Raw genomic sequence first — 21,534 nt, forward strand, 5'->3', positions numbered from 1 at the left:
GTGACCGGAGTTGGCGGACGGGACTCCGGTCACAGCCACTGTGCGGAGTGGCGTCCTGACGCCGTCTGACCTGGGCGCTGCGGAGGAGTGATTGGCATTTAATGCCTCCGTACGGCGGGCGGGTGAGCGGAATGGCCGTTTGTCCTTTCCGTCAAGGGGTGGCCTCGAACGAGGCGGAGTCAGTCTGCGCTCTCGAGGGTAGGCTCTCTACCCTCGAACGAGGCGGAGATGCGGGGCGTCCTCGGGGGTCTCGGCTGGGAGCCCTCGAGCGAGGCGGAGATCGCCCCGCGGGTTCGAGGGGGCTTGGATGGGCCGCACTGTGTACGTGGGCCGCATATTGGGTTTCTTTGAGTCCTTTCCTTTCCTTTGGATTGGAGGGAGGCTGTAGGCCTTTGTGGGCCTGGTTGTCTAATATGTGTTTGCGTTTTTAGGGCGATTTTAGTCCCCTGGTTAGGGTGCCCCTAATCATGGTACCCGATAGAAGAATCTGGAATTGTTTCTTCATGGCAAAGTAAAGAAGAGTCTAGAAACTAGATATTTATGTATGGTAAGAAATATCTAGATATTAGGATAAGTATGAGAATGTTTTAGAGTTGGATATTTTGGTTAGAATAGTGTGGAATGTTGCCACATGGTAACATCCCAGAGGTCGTGTACTAGTATAAATAGGGGTGCCACCCCTCCCCCAAGTGCTATGAATTGGAGTGCCATTTGAGTCCTAGGTAGCATGACAAAATTGCCATGTTGTGAGTGTGTAGGTGTGTCATAGTGAGTCATAGGATAGCCACATAAAAGAGTGTAAGTGTTTATCTTGTGTTGTATAATATTGAGTTATGAATAAAGGTTTGAGTTTCCTTGTAAGTGTTAGTCTCCCAGTTTTTAAGTACTTAGTGTATAAATTGTGATATATCGTAGGTTGGCTCTGCCACTCGGGATCACAAAGGGTCTAGGCTTCATCGTAGGAAGACTCTGCCTCCAGGAAGCCAGCTTTATCTGTTGGTAGGCTCTGCCACCCGGAAGCGAGAAGACGACTCTACCGTCGAATGGACCTTATACACTAAGTAGCTAGAAATCGAAAAGGCTAACCGACTCTAGAGTGAGTTTGTGTGTCTTAGGTGTAGCTTCTCTGCATAGTGAGTATTAGGGCCACCTCGGTTCCCAACAATTGGTATACAGCAGGTTCAGCGTGGAGGCGCTCGACTTCTGTACCAACAAGATCCGAGAGGCGGTCACCATGGGCTTCGCCGTCGGCCAGGACAGGCACCTCTTCGACGACAGCAAGGTCTCCAGATTTGACGGCTCCTGCAACGGGCTCCTCCTCTACCACTTCCATGGGGACTTCTACGTCTGCAATCCCGCCACGCGACAGAGGGCTCGCCTCCCGCCCCTCCAACCCCACGAGGTCGCCGTGCTCTACTGCTACAACAATGGTGCTCCGCTTGAAGAGTACCGGGTGATGTACCACCGAGGCCAGTGTCCCGACAAGTGCTACTACATCATCTCGCTACGCGCCCTTGATCGGCGGGAGAAGATCAGGCCCATCGGGCGTCCCAGCATTTTGACCTCGGCGTCGCTGGACGCGGTGCTCGTCAAAGGGCTGTCTCCTACCTGGGCAAGACCGCCTCTCTAGCTCAAGGACAGACTGCACTGGCCGCCGCAGGAGAGCCAGGACCATCGCATCCTGGTATTCGACACGGTGACCGAAGTTTTCTCAAGGATGAGCACTCGCGTGGTGATGCAGAAGGAGGACACCGTGGTGCTGCTCGAGATGTACGGCAAGCTAGCCATGTCCATCTACTGGAGGGGCGCACTGGTGGTCGAGCTCTTCATCCTGGAGGACTACCACAATGAGAGTTGGGTCCGTGCGCACCGGATTCAGCTGCCCCTCGAACTGACCAGGGATTTCGGTTACCACAAGGAGGGATGCGTGTTCATCGGGTCCGAGGATGGCGACGTGCTGGTCTCGACGCTTCAGAGGGTCCTGCAGTATAATAGAAATGGAAGGTGGGTGAAGAAATTCGTTCCTATGAGGTTGCCGCACTATCTCACCACCCACCTGCTCAAGGAAAGCCTTGTTCCATATTGCATTGCTTGGAACATGGATCTACTACCTCGTTGATTCTGAATCTTCTGAAGAAAATGAAGGTACACATATATGCTAGTGTGGGGGTACTAGCACTCCTGTGTTTCTGGATCGTTAGATCCCATTCATGCTTTAGATGTCTGGTTCTTGTAGATGAAAAATGATCTAGTCACCATTTGTTGTTTTCGTGATTCATTTCCTAGTTCCTACATTTCTGAGCATTTTGTCTCACCACTACTATGGAAACTGTTAATCAGATGTTCGCACTCCTCAATTCTGTTCAGTGTTTGAATATGATGCAATGGTAGAAATTTCATTGTTTTTTTTCCTGGAACATGGTCATGGAAGTATTACGTCATTTGCAATATCCATGTTACATGTTAAGAAGTTATGATGCCAGTTTTGGTGAAGCATTTTCACACTGGGTTTGTGTGTGTGTTTTTGAGCTCTGCAGTTGTGGGATTGATTCTGTAGTTGAACCACCCAGCGGGTTAAATCTATTCAGTGTTTCTGGTTTTCTGAACTCCCATTTTTTGAATAATGTGCAGGCTTCTACGTATTCTCATGCATATTATCTGTCAAACGGGTTCTATTATCTTTAATGTCTATGTTTGTGTCTCATTTTGACCAAATTTAAGTGAAAAATTACCATGAAACTTACTGTATTAATTCTGTTTCATACTATGAGGTTCTGAATCTGTTAACTCTGCTTCATAGTTCATACTATCTGTCAAACACAAAACTTCTGTTAACATAACGAACAAGTTTTGTATACTTACTGCATCAATTCTATTTCATATCTACAACATTTTTAATATATATATATATATGAAGTAGTAAAAAAGAGCTAGTTCATGTTTTCATACCAGGGTAGGATCACTGGAACTTTTGCTAAATCCTTAGATTGGGAGAGCCTTCAAGTTGTTGGTTCTTTACACATTTCTCTTTGGTTCCTATAAATTTTGACACCTTGCCCTGAATTTGCAATATACCTCTAGACTTCAGTATACTGATTGCAAAAGCGTGAGAAAGCATTGAAATTCTGCTTATAGTTGTGGGCTTGTCACAAAGGAAACTGAGACTCTTGGGTCTTCCAATATCAATATGATGCCAATGGTGTTTTACATTAACTGTTGTAATTTGATACAATAGCACCCATTTTGTAGCATTTTCTGTGGGTTTTATGGTGTTCGCGCTGAAGCTCCGGCTACTAGCATTACTGCTATATTGATATATACAGTGTTTGTGTTTGTTCATTTGTTTTGTACACCTCATTGAGTGAACTCAAGGTTAAGCATGCTACCTCGATTAAGCATTGGCCGATCTTTTTTTTTTTGAGGGAAACACAGCATGGGAGACCCCTGCTGAAACTTTATTAAAAAATAAAATGGAAGTAAAGGAATACTTACAGAGCAGCTATGAAGCTGTGAGAGAGCAAAAGAAAAGAACAGAAAGAGACAACAGACTGTTTACTATATACAAGTAGAAAAGACTAAATTTTTTAGTTGACCCATTCTAAGAAAGGTGTTTTGAGAGTTTGACTGAATCTATGAGCCTGCAAAAAACATTCACCAATGAAGTTGCTCTTCCAGTTGTCGATTGTGGGTGGCCTGTTATCAAAGACAAAGCCATTCCTTTGCTTCCAGATGCACCAAGTTGAGATGATAAAAACCTCCATGAAAAACTGCTTATGGAAACTGATTTTTGAGGCTGACATCATATCATAGAAAGGCAGTAGAGAATTCCATTGAAGACCAATCATCTGCCAACATTCTTTACTGAATGGACATCCAAAGAAGAGGTGATATGCAGTTTCTTCAATATTACTGGAGCACAACACACAATTGTAGTTTGAACCCTGAATGATGAAAATTTTCCTCCTGAGGATATTTCTCGTATTTAGTCTGTCCATTAGTAGCACCCAGGCAAATATCCTCAGCTTGTTGCAACATCTTGAATTCCATATCCACAGAAAGGGAGGTGGAGGCTGGACATTCTTGTAAGGGTATATGTAGAATTTTTTGGAGGAGTATTGAGCAGATCCCCAGATATATGTCTACTTGTCCCTGCTGTGTTCTTGAATTTGCAAGTTCTGTATTATGATTTGGAGCTCTTGATATTCCCGATATGCTTCCTCAGAGAGAGGCAAGAAAAACTGGTCATTGATGATGTTGTTTCTGAGAAAAGCAGCTACTGAAATTTTGTTGTTTTTGGCAAAAGTGAAAAGCCTTGGGAATTTTTGCTGAAGACAATGCCCATTCCAAACGTCATGCCAGAATAAAACGGTTGTGCCATCACCTATTTGACAAGTTGCAACACCTCTAAAGTGATCACAGAGTTTGAGCAGGTCCCTTCACCAGAAGGAACCCTTGTCAGTGCTTGCATGTGGAATTTGATCATTTGAGTAGTGTGAATGCCAGATCAAATTCACCCAGGGAATGTCCCTTCTGTTGTAGAACTTGTCTAGATGCTTCAAGAGTAAAGCCTTGTTCTGAGCTCTCAAATTTACCACTCCAAGTCCTCCTTTATTCTTAGGCCTCATGACCTTATTCCAAGCAACCAAAGCTTTACCTTTTGCATTAACATCTGAGCCTCTCCATAGGCAATGTTTTCTAGCTTTATCAATGTATTCCATCACAGTTATAGGAATGTCTAGAGAGCACATGGTGTAAGTCGGTAGAGAAGATAGGACTGAATTAACCAGTTGAAGCCTTCCTGCATGAGTTAACATTGAAGATATGGAGGATAGTCTTCTTTCAGTCTTGTTCATTAGTGGCATGTAGTCATCAACTCTTGGCTTAGTTGTCCCCAGTGGAAGCCCTAGATAAGTGAAGGGTAGGGTTGCCAACCTGCAACCAAAAGTTTGTGCTAGCATTTCTGCATGATCATCAGTTATGTTAAGAAGCACCATGCTGGATTTGGCATAGTTGATCTTGAGTCCAGTAGAGTCAGGGAATGATTGCAGTAATCCTTCGAGGCAAAACAACTCTCTCTGAGAAGCTTTCATGATTATGATTGTATCATCAGCGTACTGTATTATGGGGAACTTGTTGCTTGGGTCAGCTTCAATGGGCAATGAGAAGATGTTTTGCTGATATGCTTTATTGACAATGCATTGGCCGATCTGATCAATGTTTTGCTCTTTGGAGTTGGATCAATCAATTAATTTGAGCCAACCGCAGATACCATGTATGATGGGAGCTATACCATTATCTGAACATGGCTATGGCATCATGAAACTTGATGGTCTGATTTTTTTGCCTGTTTCGATCCTATATCTGAATAATTTGATGTGCTGTTGTTTGCAAAGCTGTTGAGAACTATGGCTGGAGTTCACAGCATAGTGCTGCTTGCTACCTGACACTAACACTAGAGTTCACTGAATGAAAGGTTGAGAATCCTGAATGATTGTACGATTTTGTGGCTTGTTCGTTAGTTTGATCTCACCCCCAAAAAGATGCTAGTGTTCTTACTCTGTTCTTGGCTTTCCTGAATACTGAATGGTACGCCCAGAACAATTGTAGGCCCCCTTCTCAATCGAATTATCATCTTTTTCAGTAACCTGCTTGCTCGAGAAGGCTTGCAGGCTTGCAGCTCTTGCCATTCATGTAATTCTTTGTAGATGAGATTGGTGCCGGATATCATTTTTGCTGAGCAACACGCGAACGAAACTAGTGGTGCGTGGTGCGATGCTGAAAGGTCCCGCTGGTGATCTCGTGGACCGAAAACTTGCAGTGCAATTGGAAGCATTAAGCATATGGTTCTTAGACCATAACCATTCAGAAGTTGCATGGGCTTTGCGCACACTCTGCTGGTCCTGTTTCCGTCAGTATACAGCAATGCGTAAGATTGAGAAGGTTCATCAGACACAGGAAGAGGTTAGTTGATCCAAGAGCCACCGGAGGCCCCAACAAGATCTGGAGGGAAACATCTGGCCCATATTCTCCTCCGGCCCAGCCTTTATGGCGAACCCCGATGGTCATCCAGGCCCACGCAACGCCTCTAGAAGGCAGGCAAAAGATTCCGACATCCGGAAGGGATCCCAATCCCGTAAATACGCGGGAACCCCGGTGGCGAAGGCCGGAGCGGGCGCTCGAAAATATCTCGCCTCGGCACGAGCTCTGGAACCTTCACTGGCCCCCAACCCCCGACGACCAAAACACACCCTCTCCCTCTACTTAGAGGGACAGGAGATATTTTTCTCAGGCCCTCCCCGCCGCGAATAAAAACTTTTCTAGCCTCCCTTTGAATCCATCCATCCATTGCTCGTCTCCCTCCCAAATTCGATGCCTTTGTAGCGCTGCCGCTTCGCCCGTGCGTCGCGCCGCGCCGCGCCGTGCAGTCCGCTCGCCGCTGCGCTTCCCATGGACACCGGGGCCGGGGCCGGATCCGGCAATGCCTCCGGCGGCGGCGGCGGCGGCGCGTTCGCGTGCTGCTACTACGCCCTGCTCGGCATCCGCAAGAACGCCTCCGCCACCGACATCCGCACCGCCTACCGGAGGCTCGCGATGGTGAGTTCCCCTCCCCGTGCATGCGCGCGGGCGTTTGGTTGGGCGCTCTCTGTTTTCTTGATCCCCGAGCGGACCTGCTGACCCTTTCCGATCTCTTGCCGTGGGCGCGCAGAAGTGGCACCCGGACCGGTGGGCGAGCGACCCCGGCGCCGCCGGCGAGGCCAAGCGGCGGTTCCAGCGGATCCAGGAGGCCTATTCCGGTAAGGCGCACCCGTTCGCTTCGCCCGCCGCGGCTTGGCTGCACGGGATTTGATCGGATTGTTCGTTTGGCGCAGTCTTGTCGGACAAGGGGAAGAAGGCCATGTACGACGCCGGGCTTTTCGATCCCCTGGATGACGACGACCAGGTGAAGAACCAGAGCCTCGGTCTCCTTTCTTTTCCCCCCTCCCTTCCTGCTGCCTGCTTATTGTCTTCTTTTGCCATTTTTGTGTGAGAATATTACGTACAAAGTTAATTAATTATTATATTATATATCTGTGATAAAATAAATTGCGTGCTCTGTTTTTGGACGGCCAGGATTTCTCCGACTTCATGCAGGAGATGCTGGGGATGATGGATAACGTGAAAAACGAGGTAGGCGCAACCACCAACGGCTCAGATTAATTAATCGTCGTATCATAATCCCGATCGCAATTGTGCTCTGTTACCATAACAAGAACGCGCTTTCTCACCGATGATGCTCTCCCGCCGCCGTCGCCGGCTCCGTGCAGAAGCCGGACACGCTGGAGGACCTGCAGAAGATGCTGGAGGACATCGTCAACGGCGACGATGGGAGCCGCGGCGTGGGCGGCCGCGTGCCGCCGGACGGTGCCCGGCGGGCGCGCGTCGCGCCGTACCCGCAGCACCAGGGGCGCAGGTGACCGGCGCGCCGGTGTACGAGATGTACACGCGACGAGCCTGCGCTTTCGCGGCGAGAGGAGGCGGAGAAGGAAGATCAGCCAGCAAAGCCAACGGGAGGCTCTGGAAAGAACAAGGGGGGAGAATAAAAATGAAGTTGCCAAGTCGGTGGTGATTGCCATCCGATAATTTGACCGTAGTTGCCGGGCGCCCGCTCGGTCCCGGCCGCGCCGCCGCACGAAACCGGCGGACGCGTGGCCGGGGACTCTGATTTGTTATTACATCTCATCGACATTTCGTGCCCCAATTGTCACCGGAACTCCTCTTGCTGCTGCTCGCATGGCATCCCACTAGCGCTGCCACCCCCGTTACGTGTCGTGTGCTGACGTGCCGTCTCGCGAATTCTCAAATCCGTTAATGGCCTCCCGGCGCCGACCGGCCGGCCGGCGGTGGCAGCGTTGGCGTCTTCCGGTAACCAGAAAGGAGCCCTCGTGCCCGACGCTCTTGTCCGGTGCGGGACAGCGGCCGTGGCTCCCTCCAACTGTGCCCGTGTGTGGTTTGGCATGGCTCGGTGGTGTGCCGGCATGGCGATGGGTGGGTGATACTTCTAGCTGCGACCACGACGTACAGGTAGAGGAACAACGCTCGCTTTTGCACCCTTTCCATAATAACGCTGGGGATTCGCTGCTTGTTCGGGCGCGTCGGCGTCAAGATCGGCGGCGATGGATACGGCCGGCGTTCTGGAGCTCTCCTGGATCCGCAGCGCGTACGAACGAAAGCGAAACGGCGCCGGTGGCCATGGGTTCCGGCGGGGTTTTGTTGGCCCCGGGAGAAATCGCCTGGTCGCGCAGCGCCATCCGATTCACCACTCCATCAGGGCCACTTGCGCCCTGCCCTTTTCGGATTTTCCTCTCCAAGTTGCCGGGGCCGCCGGGCCAGGTCGTCGCCTGGACCAGAGGATTTTTTCTCCGTGGAGTGGAGGGCTCGAATCCGGAGTGTTCGGTGCGGCCTCAACCAGGGTCCAGCTAGCCGGGACGGAGCATTCCGTGCGCGGCGTCGCCGATCGAGAGGCGCTGGTTGTGGCGGCGTAGGCGGCCATGGAGGAGGGGACGGGCGCGGTGGTCCCTGCTCGCCTCCGAAAGCGAAGGAACCGGCAGAGGGTTACGGGCCGGCCACCTGACTCGGCTCGAGATAGTTCTTTCTTTCTGCCCCCCGACAGCTCGGCTGCTTACTAGTAGCCCATTGCTTGATCCTTTAACCTCACGGCATGGTCGCGGACGTCGAGAAGACGAGGACGCGATCTGAGGCTTTGCTTGTTTATTGATCGAGAGGTGCCTTCCTGCGTACGTGATTAGAGAAAAATATCTGCTCGGGTAGCTGGAACGATCCGGCAGGCAGTGACCTCACCACGCTAACAGATCGAAACGTTTTCCCAAACGGGAAGAAAGGGCGTGGGTCTGGAGAGCTCCTAATCCTCTCTGTTCTTGGCGTCATAGCCCAAGTTCGGGCCGGTCCTGTCCTTTTGTCGGCCTGCGGCAACTCGCGCCGCCGCCGTCTCGAATCCGCAGGGCTCGCTTGGGATCGATCTCCGTCGTAGCAGCAGCTGACGTGATGCCGCGCGGTGTATGCATCGCCCTTGGTTTCTACTGCGATTTGCCAAGCATCTATCTATCCTGCTTTTTTTTTGGGGGGGGGGGGGGGGGGGGGGACCGACGCGTCCGAAATTGCAAGCCGAGGACGCCTGCCGTTGCTGTCCATGTGAATGCGAGCTTTGGCATTTTTGCAATCCATGTGAGGGACGTTCTGTTCGAGCCAGCTTTGCACGAGGGCGCCACCTTGCGCGCTTACCTTTTTTTTTCCTTTTACTGCTCGGTTTTGGGGTGCGCGCCTCTTGTTTCTGCCGGCGTCACAAGGATGCCGGCGGCTCGAGCCAATTTCTCTTCGGTTCAGACTTCAGAGGAAGGGGTTTTTACACCACCGTAGATCCATGGGTCAGCTAGACGTTGCTCCGTCCAGCGGCGACCTCATTTGGGAGAGGAAAGTACAGGTAGAAATTGATCAGGAAGTTCAGGAAGCGGAAATGATGTGTGTCTGAAGATGCAGCAACTGCTGCAAGTGAACCTTCTTTCGAAAAATCTAACACACACACACACACACACACACACACACACAAAGCGATGCTACGTGAGACGGGAAGAATGATCCTCGATGTTCCTCGTCCTGTCGCAAAATCATATTCTGTGGTTCCTGTCATTCTTCGAGAGACGGGAAGAATGATCGTGAAAACAGTTTCCTCAAAAGAAAAAAAAATATAATAACACCGCTACTCAATAATCCTAAGCTCACTGTACACAGAGAAACAAGAAAATAATGGTTACAAAAGGATTAATACTGGTGTACTCCTACTCCGTTCATCAACATGTACCCTTTTTTACCTCGTTACGCATCACATTTATACCTAATTGAATTTTTGCATAAGTACAGCTGCTATGATCCTATCAAACATATGCTTTCTCAGATCAAATTTGTATAATCAATGGTAGCACATTGGCTCAGTATATTATCCTATCAAAAAGATGTCTGATATGATTCATATTAAGGAAAACAATTGGTGGTACAAAGGGACAATTGGCTCAGTCTATATTCACTTGGCAACAATGTGGCCATGTGGGTAGGGATTGCTCATTAAGAAAATCAAATATCGAATTAGTAGTAGTACTACTGAATAACGATATTTACGGAAGAAAACCAATCTCCTGAGTACAGTGAGGCCGTTTGCTGCTGGCTGGGCCAGGGTACGCAAGGCCTTCTTAGATCCACTTAAGGCCCAAAAATCCGAACTCGCATCGTCCAGAACGTGTTAAGAACTCATCTACACGCTCTCGCTACCAGAGGATGCATGATGAATCTCTAAATCACAGTTGCCAACAAAACATTTCTCATTCATGGAATTTCAAGTTTTCGACCAAACATGCCGATCCCTGGCTAGATAACAGGTTCTAACAATGCATCAGGAAACTCCCACAGCATGCTGACTTGCTGAGTAACTGAACGGGTAGCAACTCCCAGAAAGAGTTTGGATTTTACATTGGTTGTTATTATGTCAAAAAGGAATGATAAAACCGTTGCTTAAATGGAATCTAATTTCATGGAAAGCGACATCCTGGGTAGTCTGAGCTCCAATGCTCTCATTCTTCGGCTGGCCTTTGCCCCAGAACTGGTATATCTTCATACCTTTTCTGCAAGTTCATATTACAAAACAATCGTTAGCTGACCATCTGAAGCATTTTGGGCAAAACAGAGTGCAACGACAAACAAATCGAGGGATCATTCCATATATCCAGCTGCAACAAAATAAAGTTCAGCTTGGTTTTGGAACACAGAAAAAATCATATGCACCATCATTACTAACAAATTGACTCCGAAAAGTTCATCAACTGTAATAATAGGCTGTAGTAACATGTTATTAGTTGCACAAAATAGATTGTGCAGAAACCCGACACAGAAATGTTCAATCGCGCGTTATGCCAACACATATAAAACTACATCCAAGAAGACTGGAATTGATGTGACTCGTATCCAATTCTATTCAATCAAGACTCCAAACATGACAGGAGGGTTTGCTCCATTTTGAGGTTAACTGTTCATTTAACTTAATTAGAAGCATTATTCTCCTGATATGATTGTAATGCTGGGTGAGATGCAATGCTAAAATGTAGCAGGTCCAGTATGCCCACCATATACCATCTCCAAAATGAACTCCAAACCGAATTATCCACAAGAGCCTTTTAGACTGAGTTCATCTTTAAAAATGATGTATAATGTAAGTTAACTTAAAAAGACAAAAGCTATAGGTTGAGTTGCATGTCAATAATTATCCACGTTTGGGAACAATCTTAGCAGTTAGCACTGAAGACTACATTGAGCAAGTAACAATTCAATTGCCTTCTTCCTCATGACCTCATCAAAGTCAATCATTCATGATCTATGCCCACATCATGCGATTTGGAGATGCAGTTTGGTTCAGCATGACATGATGAAATGTATATATTCATAATAAGTCCGTGCAATGCGCATGGTCTGTTCCTCTCAATCCCCCACCCCCCGTAAACAATCCTTTTGGATAGAAGGAAGCCCCTTTCCTCCTGATCCATGGGATGCAGGGTAATTATGTACTGAAAGGTTCTACACACAATGGATCAAGCACAATGACAACAAAATTCTCTACACGCCCAACAAATTATGCGTGCGAACCACAGAAAACACTACCATGAACTTAAACCCTATAATATCGAGTATAAAAAAACATTCTAATTAAGCCACATCACTGCACATTCATAAGTTCGCAAACTGGCAACAATCTTTGCATTGCACAGTGTATGTACAAGTAACAATTCAACTCTTGCATCAGCATAATGCATCCATGATTGTGTATCACGCGAACAGTTTGGATTGGAAATTGGCCTGATCTAAAATGTATGTTCAAAGTAAAACTACAACTATATCATATTTGGCATTTTTCACTAATAATGTAAAGCAACAATTCCAGTTATCCAAGGCACACTGGAACGGATCCTTTGGAGATGCAGGGACGCCATCTTCCTCGTTTCGCCTGGGTCGCCCCCCACGCGGACGACTAGGGTGAAACCCTTGCACCTCCCCGCCCCCCTCCCGTCCCTCCACCACCTCGCCACCGCCGGAGACGAGCCGCTGGAACCTCGTGTGCGCTCCCGAGGAAGGCGGCGGCGAGGCTTTCGCCAGGAGGGGTGCGGGTGTCCTGTGCGGCGAGGGTGCTCGGCAGCCATGGCGGCGGCGTCGCGGTGGGGCGCGGCGGGGCTGCGGACGGGGAGCCCGAGAGGTGGAAGGGGTTGGCGTGCGGCGACAGCTTCCTTCGGCAGCGGTGGCGGCGGGATCTGGTGTCGCGGCGGCGGCGCCGGGTCCCGTGGGAGAAGGGCCTGGGGCGCTAGATCCGCTACCTTGGTGGGCCGATCTAGTATCCCCGAGCCCGGATCTGCGCGTGCAGGCTGCGGCAACGTGCGGCGGCGCGGCGGACGGCGGTCGTCTTCGGCGGGGCTGGTGGTGCGGCAACGGTTGGTGGCGCAGCGGCAGGGACGCCGGGTCTACGCGTTCCGGCCGTGCTGTGGCGGCGGCGCGGCGTACGGCAGGTCTCCGGCGGATGGTTCGGCTCCATGGTGGTGGGGCCGGGGTAACCAGGTGGTGCTTCGAGGCACCATGGTGGTGCTGCGGGGCATGCCGGGTCGCTCCTCCGACGGTGCCTGTCGCAGGATTCCACCACCGGTTCATTGCTGCAGGCTGGGGTGTGCTCTGGGTGAAAGTCATGGTGACGGCGCCTTCGGGCGTTGTTCTCCCCGTTGGGGGCGCCAGGCGGAGCCGTTCCACTTGTTGCATGAGAGGTTTCTGGGTGAAAACCCTATCCACTTGTGGACGAGCGTCGGCGGCGTCTTTGGCGTCGCATCCTTCTTGAAGGTGTCGCTTCGAGACCGGGTCTGGGCTTGCAGCGGTGCGTCGCCATTAGTGGGGGAAGGCGGCCTTGGGTGGAAGTGGTCCGGGGGTGGTGGTGATTCGTCCGTGGCTGTGTTGGGAGGTGCTGAGGGGCTCATGGTTGCTGTTTGGTTGTGGGTTGGCGTTTGTGGTGCGCGGTGGTGATCCCGGTGGCGGCAAGGTTATCTTTGAGCTACAACGGCTTAGCAAATCTTGGCGAAGCAGTGTCCAGCAGCGGTGCGTCGCTTCAAGGTGGATGCTTCTGTGTTGAGAGAAGGTGGATGTGGCGAGGCCCCCACGACTATGAGGTGTTTTGAGGGTCAAGATTTGGCTTTGCTTAGCAGACTATGGGCGTCTGGCTCGAGGTTGACGGCGCTATGGTGGAGGAGTTGTGGGTCTCTACTCAAGCTTGCAGCGGGCTGCATCAGTATTGGCGTGGAACAGCCAAGGTTCAAAAAAACGCAATTAAACGTCGTTTAATCAAGATTAAACGCTGAACGCTGGGGTAGCGTTGCGTTTATGGGGTAAACGTTGAAAAAAACGTTGGGAGCGTTTAGACGCCCGTTTAAACTCGCGGCAGCGTTTAAACCACGCGGAATCGGTCAAAAAACGTTCTGCACGGTGGGAAACGCGAGCGCGGGAAAGCGCGTGGCGCGTGAGCGGGAGGGAAAGAACGGCGCGGGAAGGAATCGCGAGCAGGCGCGGGAATTAGAAGCGGGCCCAACAAATCGACCGCACGACAGTCGGGGCAGCGCAACCAGTCGCGCCTCTGCCTCCCTCGCGAGCCGCGGAGCTCCCGTCGCGCCTCCGCCTCCGGCGTCGCCAGCCGCCGCGCCTCCCGCCTCCCGCTGCTTCTCCCTGCAGGGCCCCTCGAGGCCTCGACTGCTGCTCCTCCCTGCAGGGGCCCGTCGCGCGTCCGCCTTCCTGGGGACCCATCGGCTTCCCGTCCGCCTCCCTGTAGGGGCCCGTCCGCCTCCCTACAGGGGACCCGTCGGCTTCCCGTCGCTGCTCCTCGGCTCCTCCCTGCAGGCGCCCCAAGCCCCCAAGGTCAGTGCCCTCCCCTGCTCGCTGCTCCTTCCTCCCGCTCGCTCCTCCGCCCCCTGCTCCTCTCCCCTGTTCCTCTCCCCTGCTCTGGATGATTGGCTCTGCATGTATGTGTATGTGTTTGCCACTTTGCCTTAACCCTGCCTTGAATAAGTCTCTAAATGCCTGATTTGTGAGTTGATGTATTTGTATGTACCCTTGAATCCGATGCATTTAAGTATTTCAATTCCTGTTGTATGAATTTATGTGATTGCTCTGATGAATGACATTGTGAATTGTTCTAAAAGTTCCTGAATGTTAATCTGTATGCCTGAATGTGATTGCTCTGATATATGTATGCCTTATTATGATTTGTACTCTTGTTCTTGGGTTGGGATTAGGATGTCGATGTCCGATGCTGCACCTGCTGCTGGTGGTGGTACTGAAGCCACTGAGGTTGTCAACCATCTGAAAAGAAAGTCCTCTGATATAGGCTGGGAGTGGGCGCGTCTCTGTGATCCCAATGACAAGAACAAAGTTAAGTGTCTTTTTTGTGGACAAGAGACCTCAGCAGGAATTAATCGGCTTAAGCAACATCTTGCTCATAAGGGCACATCTATTGTGAAGTGCCCAAAAGTTCCTGAGGAAGTTAAGGAGAAGTGCATTAAGAATCTTGATGAAATAGCAAAGAAGAAGAAAGATAAGCAGCAACATGATAGAGAAGTTAGGGAGAATGTGCAGATTGCTACCGGTGAAGAGGACGAAGTGGTCGAAGTTGAGTCAATTGTTGGAAGCTCAAGCACACCCAAGAAGCTAGGGCCCATGGACAAATTTACACGTCCCATTGATCCCAAGTTAAGCAGTGCTGAAGCTAAGAGGCAACAAAACATAAATGAAGCACTTTGGAAAGAGAGAACACACCAAGTGCAGCGATATGTTGCTAAATGGGTCTATACACATGGTATGTTCTGCACTTAAGAAATCCTTATTGCTGCAGCCTTCATATTTATTCGATTATTAGCTGCTGGAATTTTAATTTTCTGCACCAATTTTTTTGCAGCTATTCCATTCAATGCTTGTGACAATGATGAGTTCAAAGAAATGGTTGAAGCTATTGGTCAATTTGGTCCTGGTTTCCAACCTCCAACTCAATATGATCTTCGGGGCAGATTGTTGGAAGAGGAGCACGCAAGAACCAAGAGCTTGCTACAAGATCGTGAAGATGAGAAGATTAAGCATGGCTGCTCCATCATGACTGATGCTTGGATAGATATGAAGAGGAGTATTATGAACCTGTGCACAAATACAAGTGAGGGCACAACTTTTATCAAGTCAAAGGAGATGTCAGATGTGTCACACACTAGTGAAGTTATATATGAGCTCGTTGACAAGGCAATTGAGGATGTAGGTGCTGAAAATGTGGTGCAAATTGTGACAGACAATGCCTCTAACAACATGGGAGCTAAGGCTTTGCTACAAGCTAAGAGGCCAAACATATTTTGGAGTTCTTGTGCAACTCATACCATTAATCTTATGCTGCAAGGTATTGGCAACCTTGCAAAATTCAAGAAGACGATTGATCAAGTAAAATCATTCACTATCTTTGTGTATGGTCACCACCGAACTTTGGCATGTTTGAGGTCCTTCACCTTGAAGAGAGAAATCATAAGGCCAGGTGTAACCAGATTTGCTACAGCCTATCTGACAATGCAAAGTATGATGGAGAAGAAGGATTGTCTAAGGAAGATGGTGGTTGATTCCAAGTGGGAAGACTTATCTGAAGTGAAGACCAAAAAGGGCAAGGATGCTACAGCCACGGTGTTGAACATACAATTTTGGAGAAATGTGTCCCTTTGTTTGAAGGTCTTTGAGCCCTTGGTGAAAGTTTTACGTTTGGTGGATGGGGATGTGAAACCATCTATGGGGTATGTCTACGGAGAACTTCTCAAGGCAAAGAAAGAGATCAAGGAATCATTTGGAAATGTGGAAAAGAACTACAGAGATGTGATGGCCATTGTTGACAAGAAAATGAAAAATAGGCTTGATTGTCCATTGCATGTGGCTGCATATTTGCTGAATCCATACTATAGTTACAACAATCCAGCAATCTTCTCTGATTCAAATGTAGTGGAAAAATTCATGCAATGTGTGGAGACCTTTTATCATGACAATGATGATAAACAACATGGGGCTGTTAATGTGGACTTGGAAATATTCCAAAAGAGACAAGGAAACTTCTCAAAGAAGATGGCAAAGACCTGCGAACGCTTCGATTTCAATCCGGGTAAGCTAATGCATCAATTCTGTCCAGATTTGTCTCTGCAATTAATTCTGTCCAGAATTTTCTGCAATCAATTTTGCACATGTTTTGAGACATTTCACTTAATTTTGTAGCATCTTGGTGGAGGCTTTATGGAGGTGGAGCACCAGATTTGCAATATATGGCCATTAGAATCCTCTCACTGTCACTAACCTCTAGTGCATCTGGATGTGAAAGGAATTGGAGTACATTTGAACAGGTTAGTTTGCACTCTATTCCCAATGTAATGTACATGTGTTGATGTTGGAATTCTAATTTATAATGTATTTGTACAGCATCATACAAAGAGAAGGAATAGGCTGACAACAGAGCGTCTCAACTCTTTAGTCTTCATCCAATTCAATAATAAATTGATGTCCAAGAAGGAGAAAATTAAAAGAAAGAGTAACTATGAAGTGCTCCTAAGTAGTGATGCTTCCGAAGCTCAAGGATTTTTCTTTGAGGGAGGGGATGCTCATGCATTGGCTGTCTTTAGGGATGAGGAAGATGAGGGAGAAATGCCAGAGACAAGGATACCATGGAGTGTCATTGGAGATGCAATGGGAACTAATGAACAGCTTCAACCTCGAAGGAGTGCAAGAGTGGCTAGAGAGGTGTATGAAGAAGAGTGGGAATCTGAATCCGAAGATCTTGATTATCAAGATGATGACATTGCCTATGAGGATGATCATGATGAAGAAGCAATTCTGAATTGCACTACATTTGCGGACTGAGCAGATTTTATGATGGCAGCATGCTGCCAAGTTATCTAAATATCATTATCTACTTGTCTACTTATGTTTAATTTGTGTATGGACCATAAGATAAGACCATTATTGTGTGTTGTACTGCTATGTGCTATTTGTGGGCCATTAAGGCATGTGAACTGTGACTGTTGTGCGTATATTTTCTTGTCATATTTTGCCTTGTGCTGCTGCCCTGTTGTTTGGAAGCTTGGCTGTACATGTAGTTATTTGATTTTACTGTTTACAGATTATTAACTTGTCTCCTTTTGATTGTTAGCTGTTGTTGAATGCAAGAAACCCAGGAGGAAAGGAAGGGATGTCAAAAACAAGTGTGCAGCAAGAGGTATGGTCACTATTATTACTTCTAGTTGTGTTATTACTACTGATATTGCTCTCAGTATCACAAAAATAATAAAAAAATAAAAAAACGTTTAATCGCGTTTAATCTCGTTTAAACTACTAAAACTCTAAACCATCGGCTAGCGTTCGCTCAGCGTTTAGCGTTTTTTTGAACCTTGGGAACAGCATTGCATGACGGCGCTTGCTTTGGTAGATTCTTGTTGGTTCCTTTCCTAGGGTGTGGTGGTATGGCGTCGTGTTGGGTTTTCGCTCGGTTTTTTCCTTAATTAACTGAGCATTGTATAGTTTGGCCTCGTTTCCCTTAATATGAGGCACCTTCTTCTTATATGACATGGCAGTGCTCCTGCCTTTAATTTCAAAAAAAAACAATTCCAGTTATCTTAGCAGAACATTAGATTCACACAAGAAATGTGAAATCAGGTACAATGAAAACACAATTCAGAAAATAACCAACTAATCCAAGTGATGTTTGATTCCTTTTGTACTCTAGATGCTAGCCTCATGTAAATGATTAATGGTGCTGATTTCCAATGATCGCCTTGGAACCAATCATTTGGAAAAGGAAGGGTCCTGTAGTGTTTAATTTGATGTAGACACTGATTTGCTGAACTAAACTAACTAACTAAGGAACTTATCAACATAGCACACAACTGTTGATAAACAAATTAGTACAGTTACGCATCTGTGCTCGCGAAGGTAAAATGTGGAGAAGGAAAAATCAGCAAAATATCAATGACGACAAGCACTGGGATGTCAAAATTGTGCTACCTACTAAACAAAATAGCAGTCATTAGAGGTGGTACTGTGCTAGCCCACAAGCACTGGGATGTCAAAATTGTGCTACTTACTAAACAAAATAGCGGCCATTAGAGGTGCTACTGTGCTAGCCCACAAGCACTGGGATGTCAAAATTGTGCTACCTACTAAACAAAATATCAGCCATTAGAGGTGCTACTGTGCTAGTCCCATATATTGATACATATATGTAAGCAATGGCACACAAGGATTTCTTCATATCAGACAACAACTACATGGATTCTTTCAGGGTGGTGACTCAGGTAGCTCATACATGATGGGGAGGACCACTCCAGGAACAACAAAAAGACAACCATCACAAGAAATGATATCAAGCAATGACTCAGGATTATTTTTTTGGAAGGCACGGAACGAGGATTTCCTTCTCTACTTGTTGGATCGCAAACATAAGATCCAGTACCCCCCCCCCCCCCCCCCCCCCCCCCCACGAATCAAGAGACGCTCAACAACAACACCGAAGGGGAGGGCGGCGGAGAGGGAAGGGGAAACTTACCCCGACGTTGTTCATCTCCCAGAGCTTGTGGACTCCGTAATCCACCGCCTGCAACCAAACCAGACAAGTCAAATCAATCGTCTACAGACGGCGAGAGAGAACCGAAGAGGAAGCACGAGGTTGAGGGGAGCGGGGCCGATCTGAGGGATGTGGATCGGGGAGGGTGTCAAGGGGGAGGGCCGATCCGCGAGGCGTGGGATCGGGGAGGGTGGGGGAGGGCGTACCCTCTCGCCCGCAAAGGCGCCGGCGACGACGAAGGTGACGTAGACGGCGTTGCGGCGCATCACCACGCGGTAGAGCACGTCGAAGAGGCCCATCGCGGCGGCGGCGGCGGCGGCGGCGGCGTGCGGGAGAGGAAGAGGTGGATCCGAGCAATAGGCAGAGGAATGGGATGGGGCGGCGCTTGACGTGCCCCGGTGCGTAGCAGGCCGAGCGAGCGGGGCGCTTGCTGATTGGTCCTCACCCTTCCCACCAGGCCAAGGCCGTTTGCTTGCCTGGGCCAGTCTAGGCGAGGCCTTTCAGATCCTTCCAAAAGCCCAAAACAAGTCGGAATGTCCCCAAAAATAAAAGAAAAAAGGTAAAAAGGCGAAAAAATCCCTCTAAACAAAAACAAAAACCAGAAGAGAAAAACTAAGTGAACAAAGTGAAGGCAAATAACCACCGTCCGTCCTCGTCGTGTGGCTGTCCCTTCACCTCGGCAGCTGCTTCCCAGCTCCAACGCCAACGCACAACCACCCTCTTCGCTCCCTGTCCCGAAGTTGACGCTTCCTTCAGTATAAGAACTCATCTCCCCCCATCTTTCAAGGTACTCCAATTCACACCAAAATAAAGAGCATCTACCTTTCCATTGGTGTGGTTGGGGGCACTAAATACCTAAAGCTTTTTTGTATCTTGTTGTGTGTGTGTGTGTCAGTGTGTGTGTTTGCAGAAGGACTATATAGATCGTAAGGTGTTGCGGAAGAACCTACCATGAAAGGCGCCGTCATCGGCGCGTCGACCGCCCTGGTCCTGTTGGTCATCGCCGCCGTCTGCTTCGTGTCCTTCAAGGGCCATGGCGGCAAGTATGATGAGGGCGAGATGTCCACCTCGGTGAGGTCGATCAAGTCCTTCTGCCAGCCCTTGGACTACAGGGAAACCTGCGAGAGAGCGCTGGAGGCGACGGCCGGCAACGCCACCAGCACCACGGACCTGACCAAGGCCATTTTCAAGGTGACGTCCGACCGGATCGAGCAGGCCGTGCGCGAGTCCGCCGTGCTCAACGCCCTCAAGAACGACCCGCGCACGTCGGCCGCGCTCAGCAACTGCAAGGAGCTGCTGGACTACGCCATCGACGACCTCAAGACCACCTTCGACCGGCTCGGCGGGTTCGAGATGACCAACTTCAAGACCGCCGTGGACGACCTCCGGACGTGGCTGAGCTCCGCGCTGACGTACCAGGAGACGTGCCTCGACGGGTTCGAGGACGACACCACCACGGACGCCGCGGACAAGATGCGCAAGGCGCTCAACAGCTCGCAGGAGCTGACGGAGAACATCCTGGCCATCGTGGACGAGTTCTCCGAGACGCTCGCCAGCCTGGACCTGCCGGGCTTCCACCGCCGGCTGCTCGCGAGCAAGGGCGGCGTCGCGCCGTCGTGGATGTCCGGCGCCAAGCGCCGGCTGCTGCAGGCCTCCCCCGGTGCGCCGGGCTTCAAGCCGGACGTGACGGTGGCGGCGGACGGCAGCGGCGACTTCAGGACCATCAACGAGGCGCTGGCCAAGGTGCCGCGCAAGAGCGCCGCCACGTACGTGATGTACGTGAAGGCCGGCACGTACCGGGAGTACGTGTCCGTGCCCCGGAACGTGACGAACCTGGTGGTGATCGGCGACGGCGCCACCCGGACGGTGGTGACGGGCAGCAAGAGCTTCACGATGAACATCACGACCAAGGACACGGCGACGATGGAGGTGATCGGGAACGGGTTCCTGATGCGCGGCGTGGGCGTGGAGAACACGGCGGGCGCCCGGAACCACCAGGCCGTGGCGCTGCGGGTGCAGAGCGACCTGTCGGCGTTCTACGAGTGCCGCTTCGACGGGTACCAGGACACGCTGTACACGCACACGTCGCGGCAGTTCTACCGCGACTGCGTGGTCACGGGCACCATCGACTTCATCTTCGGCAACGCGCAGGTGGTGCTCCAGAACTGCCGCATCCAGGTGCGCCGGTGCATGGACAACCAGCAGAACATCGTGACCGCGCAGGGGCGCAAGGAGAGGCGGTCGGCCGGCGGCACGGTCATCCACAACTGCACCGTCGAGCCGCACCCGGAGTTCGAGTCCAGCGCCGGCCGCCTCAAGACCTTCCTGGGCCGGCCGTGGAAGGAGTACTCGCGCACGCTCTACATCCAGTCGGAGATCGGCGGGTTCGTCGACCCGCAGGGGTGGCTGCCGTGGCTCGGAGACTTCGGCCTCGACACCTGCTACTACGCCGAGGTGGAGAACCGCGGGGCCGGCTCCGACATGAGCAGGCGCGCCAGGTGGAGGGGCGTCAGGAACGTCACCTACCAGCAGGCGCAGCAGAAGTACACCGTCGAGAGGTTCATCCAGGGCCAGCAGTGGCTACCCAAGCTCGGCGTGCCCTTCATCCCGGGGCTGCTGCCGCAGAACCTAACCGGGAGGATACACTGATGATTATGAGAGCCAAGGACTCCCATGGCCATGCGCGTGGAAGATGTATCATATTCATATATGCATTGGGCTGTGATGGGACGGTCTGCGTGGTCGATGTGGCACCAACATTTAACATGGTTCAAGTTTGTTGGTGGCAATTCTTGTTGATATTGTGACTACTGTTTATGTGGGAAGAAAATGCCGTACGAGATTTA

At 50.0% G+C, this 21,534-nt stretch overlaps 4 protein-coding genes across 4 annotated transcripts; 3 read left to right on the forward strand and 1 right to left on the reverse strand.

The window, feature by feature from the left end:
* The first annotated feature begins 6,242 nt into the window (after window positions 1–6,242).
* LOC120692251 (chaperone protein DnaJ-like) lies at window positions 6,243–7,764 on the forward strand. Its single transcript, XM_039975512.1, has 5 exons — window positions 6,243–6,594; window positions 6,707–6,794; window positions 6,870–6,940; window positions 7,111–7,167; window positions 7,305–7,764. The coding sequence occupies exons 1-5, from the start codon at window positions 6,448–6,450 to the stop codon at window positions 7,452–7,454; spliced, it is 513 nt and encodes a 170-aa protein (XP_039831446.1). The 5' UTR covers window positions 6,243–6,447; the 3' UTR covers window positions 7,455–7,764.
* A 2,582-nt stretch (window positions 7,765–10,346) lies between these two features.
* LOC120690648 (cytochrome b-c1 complex subunit 9, mitochondrial-like) lies at window positions 10,347–19,107 on the reverse strand. The gene is made up of 3 exons (XM_039973377.1): window positions 18,895–19,107; window positions 18,671–18,718; window positions 10,347–10,670 (listed from the first exon to the last, which is right to left on the reverse strand). Exons 1-3 carry the CDS (start codon window positions 18,985–18,987, stop codon window positions 10,620–10,622), a joined length of 192 nt encoding a protein of 63 aa, XP_039829311.1. The 5' UTR covers window positions 18,988–19,107; the 3' UTR covers window positions 10,347–10,619.
* LOC120690646 lies at window positions 14,358–17,159 on the forward strand. The gene is made up of 4 exons (XM_039973375.1): window positions 14,358–14,917; window positions 15,017–16,240; window positions 16,351–16,475; window positions 16,552–17,159. The coding sequence occupies exons 1-4, from the start codon at window positions 14,359–14,361 to the stop codon at window positions 16,987–16,989; spliced, it is 2,346 nt and encodes a 781-aa protein (XP_039829309.1). The 5' UTR covers window position 14,358; the 3' UTR covers window positions 16,990–17,159.
* Window positions 19,108–19,292: 185 nt separating the features above from the next.
* Window positions 19,293–21,477, forward strand: LOC120690647 (pectinesterase-like). Its single transcript, XM_039973376.1, has one exon. The coding sequence runs from the start codon at window positions 19,640–19,642 to the stop codon at window positions 21,335–21,337; it is 1,698 nt and encodes a 565-aa protein (XP_039829310.1). The 5' UTR covers window positions 19,293–19,639; the 3' UTR covers window positions 21,338–21,477.
* Window positions 21,478–21,534: the final 57 nt, after the last annotated feature.

The sequence above is a fragment of the Panicum virgatum genome, chromosome 9N (genome assembly GCF_016808335.1).
Source record: "Panicum virgatum strain AP13 chromosome 9N, P.virgatum_v5, whole genome shotgun sequence".
NCBI classification, from domain to species: Eukaryota; Viridiplantae; Streptophyta; class Magnoliopsida; order Poales; family Poaceae; genus Panicum; species Panicum virgatum.